An 8877-nucleotide genomic window follows, 5' to 3' on the forward strand; every position below is an offset into this window, starting at 1 on the left:
TATAACTACTTGCAGAATATGCAGATTTTGTTTAGTCTTGTTGTGTCGGTCAGCAAAGTAGCTATAATAGTCCCATGTAAATTGTGCCTATGCTGGCTGTAGAGGTCATTGCTGGACTGCTATCGTCATGACTACATGTACACATGGTCAAAGTGGCCAGTCTATGTCGAATATGCTGTTATATATAGCTTTGGCGATTATGCTTCGGTCAGTTAAATTTCTGGAAAAGCTTGTTCGTTAATCATCACACGAGAAATAAAATATCTTAAACATCGTTCTCATGTTTAATGTTTCCTTTTCTGATTTCCCTACATGTAGTCGTTCTCTTTGGCAGTGTCTCTGTAAACACCGTCTTCATTTGACCTCTTATGAACTCATTTGACCTCGTATGACCTTAACTGTTGCGAGGACATTAAACGCGATACAAACACACAAAAACATGTTCAATGTATTGTTTGTTGACGGACTTGTTGTATGGACATTGACTTCCCTTACATATCACTAGGTATGCGAGCGAGAGTCGTCAGGTGTGCTTTATAGTCAACTATCTAAAATGTTTTTCACCAAATGCGCATCGCGTTTATATGTTTTTTTCACGTGTCTTAATAAATACACGTGAATAATAAAAGCATTCAAGTAATACAATTAAAAATGACCATAACATCCTTTTAAAGGCTTTTTGAACCTTAACTATCTTTAATGTATTTTGAATTATTTCTGATAACAACTGAAGCCAGATTGTTTTTTAGGACAAGAACTATATGCTTAAATTCGTTCAGTAAAACAACAACAACAATACAAAGGATATGCATCACACCAATCTGGTTTAATATTGTTTTGAAAATCCATTTGTCTACAAAAAATGGTATAAACTTATGAAGCCGTGACTTTCTTTGTTTTTTGCCTGTTCCCCGTGTTAGCTTTATACCACAGTTTCAGCTCTGCTATCGACGTCGGGAGTTCGTGGCCCGATGTTTCCGGTAGCAATGACGTCAAATAGACCGCTATAAGACACATGACAGAAAAGACTGCTCCCGGTAGCCAAATGATGACGAAGGCCTATGATGAATAGAAATAATATCAGTTAGTCTATTTAAGGATTAACTTGAATATATTTTTCACGTTATGGCGCTTCGCGGTTTATTTAGAGTACACTCCGTTTTGTTGTGTTATAGCTCCGCTCCATAACATACAAAATATATTTAAGTCAATCCTTATGATTTAATCAACTATACATAATCCCTGTGGAAATCCACTTTTATTGATGGACTCTTTCCTCTAAGAATTTATTACGCCGCTGTATCAGTCAATCAAAAGCGACGTTACAAACGGCGACGTCATTTTTTACGTTATGGGCTGATAACATAAATTGTAACATAACATAAGCCAATGGAAATGTTTGTTACAAGCAAGATTAAATTATTAGTATATATACTGTCACCACTAATGCACATGTAATCGGTAAAAAAATCGGTGGCAATTTATCACGTAAGTAGAAGTTAATGGAATTCACCTTTTTAATTTAACTATGCAATATTTTCTGAAAGAATTACATTTCTTAAAAGAAATGAAAAAAAGTAAAAACACATTTGACAATTGAAAAGAACTGTTGCTTTCATTATATGAATGTATGTTTAAATTCATTTTGTTCATTTTCGAGATCCATCATAATAATTTGTGCATAAAATATTATCTCTCTAATTGGAGATAATAAAATATTCCCGCGTTTCGGTAGTAAAAGCGGGAATTGTTTGTCTTCGCGGATACGAGGTTATAACGTGGCGCACGGGCTTTAGCGCGTGGTCACGCGGTTTGTACTGGTTTATAGGCATTCTCTAGTCAGACACCGAGCAGTTCAGGTCAATTTTTTTGTTTTTGTTTTACGAAGTAATGGGTATTTTAGGTGTATTCACTTGTGGACGCACACCCGTGGGTAGGGGTGTTTAGGTAGGGGTTGAGTTCAGGAAAGGTTTCGTTAGATTTGTTTTGTAGTTTTTGCATTGCCAGACATAATTGATAAATACATGTGAACCTTAACGCATGTCCAGCGTTACCCCTAGACCATCCTGCAATGGGCTGTAGTAGTTCTCCCGCCTTTATTATTGCATGTCGACAATAGGACACAGGTTTCCGGGAGCAGCTCCGGTTTTTCCTGGGCGGCAGGTGGTTTTTTTTTGGTTTGAGATGGGGAAGGATGTTATTTTTTTAATAACAGATAGCGAGTTTTGTTAACGAATGTTTGGGATGACACATCTTTGTCAATTGGGCTTTTATATATACGGGGTATATAGTACATCTGTATTTTGTATGTATCATGTATATATTTTTGCTGCAATATTAAACGCCGACTGCTCGCGGTGCCCAGGGCTAGACGGCAAATGGATATTTGTAGTTTGTGTAGTGTTTTTACATGAGTGGAGAGAAGACTAATAAAAGGGGGGAAATCAAATAAATAAGTAAATATTCCGGACTAATAAAGTCCTAATATTATACCGGAGCGGATATTTGACAAAAACAGTGGTTTAGCACGCCACCACTATCGGATTGTTTCTCCTTACCACAGACCCAGCAAACGGGGCCAGCATTCCTCCCATCCTAGAAGATGTCGATGCCAGTCCTAGTCCGACGCTCCTTAAAATCATACAAGAAACATGTACATGTACATGAACTCACCACATATACTAGAACATGCATACAAAGCACTAGTCAGATCAAAACTTGAATACTGCTCTTCTATTTGGGTCCCACACAACACAAACCGAATTCAACAATTAGAAAAAAACTCAACAAAGAGCAGCACGCTACGTAAACAACAAATATCACAACATCAGCTAAGTTACAGACATGATCCACAAACTACAACGACCAACACTACAAACACGACGCCTTCACACAAGAATAACTTTTTTTTATATAACAGTTCACCAACTCGTAGCAATAAACATATATATACTCACACCCGTAGACCCTCGAACCAGACTTGCACACCCTTCCGCGTACAAACACATATCTACTACAAAGGACACCTACAAATATTCATTCTTTCCACACACAATAACACAATGGAATCTCCTTCCCATAGCAGCAGTACAATGAACAACACTATAGGACTTCAAAGCACACATACCCTATGCAACACTTGAAGCCCTTACCACACGCTAGTACATACGCACGCTTTTAACTTTTTATCTTATACCATGTACAAAAAAACCCAAAAACCCAAAAAACTAATCACTGTAAATTATCCCCTTTTTTCACGCCTCTGCACAGGGTCCCACGCGCATAAACATCACCATTGACGGCGCTAAGAAGAAGACAGTTTTAACATTATGCTATAAATCGTCAATGGAAACAAAACATCATATCTACAGCATTTACCTGTTTTATTCTGCATTAATTTATTATTTTTCTTCCAAAAAATATTTTGACTTATTTCGACTTGAGGTACAACTGTAAAATAATATGAATATCATGTACTTAAATAAGTAAGTAAGTGTTTATTTTTTTAATTTCATTTAGGGAATAGTACGCTGGTTTGGATGGTTCTACTGGCGATTATAATCGCACGGAGGGACGGTAGTCTAGTAGTAGGACGCCGGGCTCGTGACTGAAGGGTTGCGGGTTCGCGTCACGGCACGGCACTGTGCTGTATGTTTGAGCAAGATACTTTACTCCACTTGTTCCAGTCTACTCAGCTGTAAATGAGTACGTGGGTGGGCAGTGCTAGAATTGTAGAATGCTAGCTGTGATCGCCGAAATGGCAGTACCGTCTGTATGCCCCACAGGGAGTTGAGATATTGGCTGGTTGCAAAGACCCTATAACCACGGATAATAATTTGTGAACCGCTTTGAGACGACCTATGAACTAGGCTGTGATAAAGCGGAATATAAGAACCTCGAATTATTATTATTATTATTATTATAAGATGAACGTTAGACTCAAACATGTGATTGCAAGTATGAAATTTGGTTACAGATGCCAAACGGTATTTACACTACACCATACGGCTGATTTGTCCTTCTATGTCTCATCAGTGATGCTAAAGACCAAAATACTGTTGGAACAACATGAACTTCGGTTTTAACACTCAATACCGATAGCATTCAATCGCATGTTTTAATCGCCAGTTCACACAAAAAACAATACTCTGTCCCCATTTTATCAAATATAATGTTCATACTTTTTAAGACACACTGTATTGATCTTGCTATAAGTACGTACTAAGTGTAAGGAAATTTCAATCTGTATGACCTACGTTGGTAACGTGTCATATAATCATTAAACAGCATTATTTTCCGTGTTATAGGACCATAACACGAGACAGAATGCCGTTTAATGCTTATATTTACATTTTTCCCTTTTTTTTAACCTCGAATTTCGCATGAGGTAGAACAGCCCATACCTCAAGGAATGTTGTCTCGTGACTTTTCCCGTAAAAATTAAAGTTCGTGGAAATCAACACAAATATATCGATACTATTTCCATAATCTAATCAATCAATATATTCAATTCACATTTTATAATAGTCTTACATAAATCGGTGAATATCATTGAATCATAGTGGGGCATTTTGCTTATCCGCTTGCTAGTGCAGAGGGGAATAGCTATCCGGTAGTTAGTCGGTCCCATGGACATATCAATATGCATATATTTAATGGTCTCATACCACGGAACTGGCCTTGGTAGTGTTATATAGTGGCAATGCAGAGCAAAGGTAAATATACATGATTAAGTCAGACTGTATACGTTGGGTCAGAACCTGACTTGGTATAATATTGTTTCGTTAGGGAAGAATCATTATTAAGCCTCACACCTTTTATGTCAAACATTTATTTAAGACAAGTCACAGATAAATGTCCTTTTGTTAAAAAGCTTTTACTGGAAAAGTTAGCTTCATCGCCTATTTTCTGGGTTATCATGTGAAAATAATATAATCCAAAATTAAATCTTGGATTGTCTCTTACCTTAGGTTAGTAGGGTACAATTCAGGTGTGTAGAGATATATTGTATTAAATGAAGCTGTAATCCCAAACTTCCCAATGAAGTTGAAAACAAGAGAAACGGTTCCTAATGCAGTGACGTCATCTAAAATATAATAAGCAAACATTGACGGTATTACAGAAAATCAAAGCTTGTTTTCAACACAGGTCTCTCTTCTTAAACAAAAAAAATAACAGGGACTTATAAAAATAGTATATACATTGTAGATGTAACTTACACCAGGGAAGAAAATAGCAAAAGGTCAACCGATAGACAAAGCCGAATTAATACTATAATACCTTTCTCTGCGTGCCATCATCTAACAAATACTGTAAAAAATAATTCCCTGTCGGATATTTATTTTTTTGTAATTGTAGCTGTATAATATTTTTTTGCGAAATTACAGGTCCATATCCTTACCATATTCTTATGTGCAATGACCACCAGAAATAATATCCGCGAACAATTGATATCGTAAATATGGCAACTTTGGAAATCCACGAAAATAGAAAACCGCAAAAATAAGACTTCTGCAGTATAGGGTAAATCATTGTACATTATTATGTTCCATACACTGTTTGATAACAATCTATGTAGCTACCTTGGTACGTTCTACATACTGTAGATACAGCTAGAGAGACACCGGCTATTGTATGGAATATTATACAGCTTTTCCTCCTCCCAAATCTGAAACAAACAATAGTCTGTGACGCTAGATATTTACTAAATTCTATGAACCTAATACTATTCAATTCGCCTACGCTCTAAGGCAGGAGTTTTTCCAAAAATGCTCAAAACAATAATTTTTGTATTTACAAGTATTATACTTACATATATAATATAAATATATAAATTTTCTCTCATACTTAATTAATGAATACGTATATTTATGTAAAAATATAAAACAAAACTCTTAAAATGCACGGCGTAGGTGGACCTCTTATTTCATAGTCCAATGACAAACTTCGTTTCATTAACCAAGACAAAATATTGCTACAATAAAAATGTACATAAACACGCACGAAGTTCAAAAGTATAATTATAAAATAATAAATTCACGTAAGCCGAACTGATTTTTTTTTCATTTCACTATGATAAGCAAACCTTGAAGGTAAATTCAAAGTTATTTAGTTCCAGCTTATAAACCTTCAGAGAAATTGAAATTATCCGGAAAACTGGAGTCTTATCCAAATTCCACTGTATTAGTTTTACCTTTTGACGGAGTACCAATGTGCGGCAGTGGCCGGGTACTCAACCAGGGCCATGAGGGAGTAGTTGATATAACGGTCACCAGACATTGACGTAGATCCCAGGAATAATGCATAATACACAAGGCTGTTGATTGTCCTGAAAAAATTGAGGTTCTGAATTGGGTTACACTGCAAACTGAATAACAGATATAGCAATATTTCTGTGCAAATCATGTAGGCTCAATTGCACACTTACTGTAAATGTGACAATTGTCGCGGTGTGGAAATGTTTGCGTTTTGGCGTTGAGTACATTTCTGCGAAATTATGCACGCGCGAATATTTATGTAAAGACATACCAGAACCATTTCCACATCGCAATCATTTTAAACAACGCGCAAGTTTACCTGGTCGCCACTAGCTTATTGAGATGGATAGCTCTATAGCAATGTCTACAATTCAACAGTCCCCCTCTGTCAATCAATGCACGGTGTAATCCAAATCGTAAGATTTGACCTCAAATATACTTTTGACCAAAGTGCTTCTCTCGATTCAATCTATCATTAGTTGTCTAATTATAAGTATATTTTGTTACACCACTGATAAAGTTCTAAATTAACCACACCGCTATTTAATGCAGTAAAATGTAATTTGGCTTTCTGCATCTAAAAACTACATTTTAACAGGTGCTCGATCTCCTGGTTTTTCTAATGATTAGCTTACACACTGAGTCCATTTCAAACTACAAACAACTCTTAAATATACTCACCATGTATACCAAATTATGAGGGAATTAAAAAGAATTCGCTTGTGTTTAAATATAGTCAATGCATTGTATTTTTCCGGCTTTCTATCATTATGAATTATTTTGTCATCATTGGAATTGTTTATTATGTCCATCTCCGCTGTTAGTGAGTTTTCTTCCGGTGGAATGCTGGCAGGTTTTGCCAAAAATGCTTCCATTTCATTGGCTTTTGTAGAGGCAGCTTTGATGACGGAATCAAAGTCCTTCCCATTCATGCGAGCCGCCATGCGGATGATTTTTTCTGCTCTTTCCTTCTTGCCGTTTGCAAGAAGCCATCTAAGCGATTCTTCAAGAAACCTGTTGATCAGAAGACATGAATATCTTTTGAAAATGGTATAGATTTGTTTGAAACTGATCATGCTTTTTTATGTTATAAATGTTAGAATCACAAATGGGAATTTACGTCAAATTACCCATCATCAAATTGAACATCAACACACGATTCCTAGAATTAGATTTACACAACACATTTCTAGATTGATTAACAATAAAAAAAGAGCTTTCCTAATATACACTACGAATTTTGAATATTAATAAGAAATTTTGTCATATCAATCACACAATTTTTTGAACATGAAGTAAAATATTTAGAATATAACAAGTGTTTAGCATAGATAACATGCATTTGAATACAAATCGCAATATCTATTCCTAAAATAAGAACATGAATAAGATGAATCACAAAATCACGAAATATTAAAATATTTCGACGTTTGACAGGATTCATCCAAACACTCATGTATTACCAATATTCAAACAGACTGTATGCCGATCCGACAGCAAATGCAATCTGCATATAACGCCATGGTAGGTCTCGGAAGACGTAAGCTACAAGTGCGACAAGTATGCATCCTGCAGTAAAACAAACACTGTCAGCAATATTCCACAAGTATCTAGAATTCACTGGCAGCGACTCCAAGGCAGCAACATTAACTGTTAAACCAGTTCCCTGGAACGAGAGGAGGTAGAAATGCTGACTATTGTTTGAACTCAAACAGGACTTGAAGACATATTTTGCGAGCTTCCGAACATGCCCGTTTCCTTTGTCAAGCAAAGAGTTTAAATGGCCGATGTCTTGACTCTAAACCGCTGAAAACAATTCACTAAGGCACTGGGTGCCGAACTTTATTACCTCTTTTCAAAATTCACTAAGGGACGGAATTTGTCAACATATAACACGTCCCTGACTGCCTGCAGTATAGATGTGCTATTTGGCGAATTGTCTCAATATTTTCTAACAACTGACTTTACTGATTCGGCACACTGTGTCTTAGTAAATACGTTTCCACTGACTGATTGTTTTCTAACATTATGATAAGTAATCCTAGGTATTAATCTCGTTGCTTTTCATGTATTGCTAAATTGAATACCAAGTTGCCCCAATGGTTCTTTGTTTTAAGGAGAAATTACCTATACTGACATATGCCTGGATAAATGATTCTATCTAAACAATGTATTGGTAGATACGTGTGGCGAAACAATGCTTATTAGAATACTTGCATATCCGGCAGTTGATTCTTTTCTTGTCAGGAATGACGTAAAACATATCGCTTTGAATCACTAACAGGGAACTATTTAATTGCTAGTTTTTTTTATGCTCCCTAATTAAAGGAAATATTGAAACTAAAGAAAAAGACAAAATTGTCAATGGATTGGAAAAGAGAGTAGGGTTTGTCAGAGGCAGTAATAAGCAAATTCCACAAGGAAACAAATTTAAAACAAGAGGCCCAGAGGGCATGTATCGCTCACCTGAATATGTTTAAAATAATTGGTATGAAGTAAAGATATAGCACTCCATGGTAGGTGCTGTAAGTATATATGAAATTTCAGAAAGATCCATCCAGTACTTGAGATACAACTTCAAACAGAGCCCCACCCCTAGGGGGGTGGGGGTGGGGGTGGG

General features: G+C 36.2%; 1 protein-coding gene across 1 annotated transcript in view; it reads right to left on the reverse strand.

Annotated features, from left to right (window-relative positions):
- Window positions 1-805: 805 nt before the first annotated feature.
- Window positions 806-8877, reverse strand: part of LOC110460210 (organic cation transporter protein-like) — a 15393-nt gene continuing 7321 nt past the window's right edge. The window contains exons 4-10 of the mRNA XM_021513005.1: window positions 7721-7923; window positions 6939-7271; window positions 6194-6328; window positions 5583-5668; window positions 4966-5086; window positions 2559-2631; window positions 806-1059 (exon numbers count right to left, since the gene is read on the reverse strand). Coding sequence (XP_021368680.1) covers window positions 874-1059; window positions 2559-2631; window positions 4966-5086; window positions 5583-5668; window positions 6194-6328; window positions 6939-7271; window positions 7721-7923 — 1137 coding nt within the window. The 3' untranslated portion in view covers window positions 806-873. The remainder of the gene's footprint in view (window positions 1060-2558; window positions 2632-4965; window positions 5087-5582; window positions 5669-6193; window positions 6329-6938; window positions 7272-7720; window positions 7924-8877) is intronic.

This window comes from Mizuhopecten yessoensis, unplaced genomic scaffold (assembly GCF_002113885.1).
Source record: "Mizuhopecten yessoensis strain PY_sf001 unplaced genomic scaffold, ASM211388v2 scaffold10331, whole genome shotgun sequence".
NCBI classification, from domain to species: domain Eukaryota; kingdom Metazoa; phylum Mollusca; class Bivalvia; order Pectinida; family Pectinidae; genus Mizuhopecten; species Mizuhopecten yessoensis.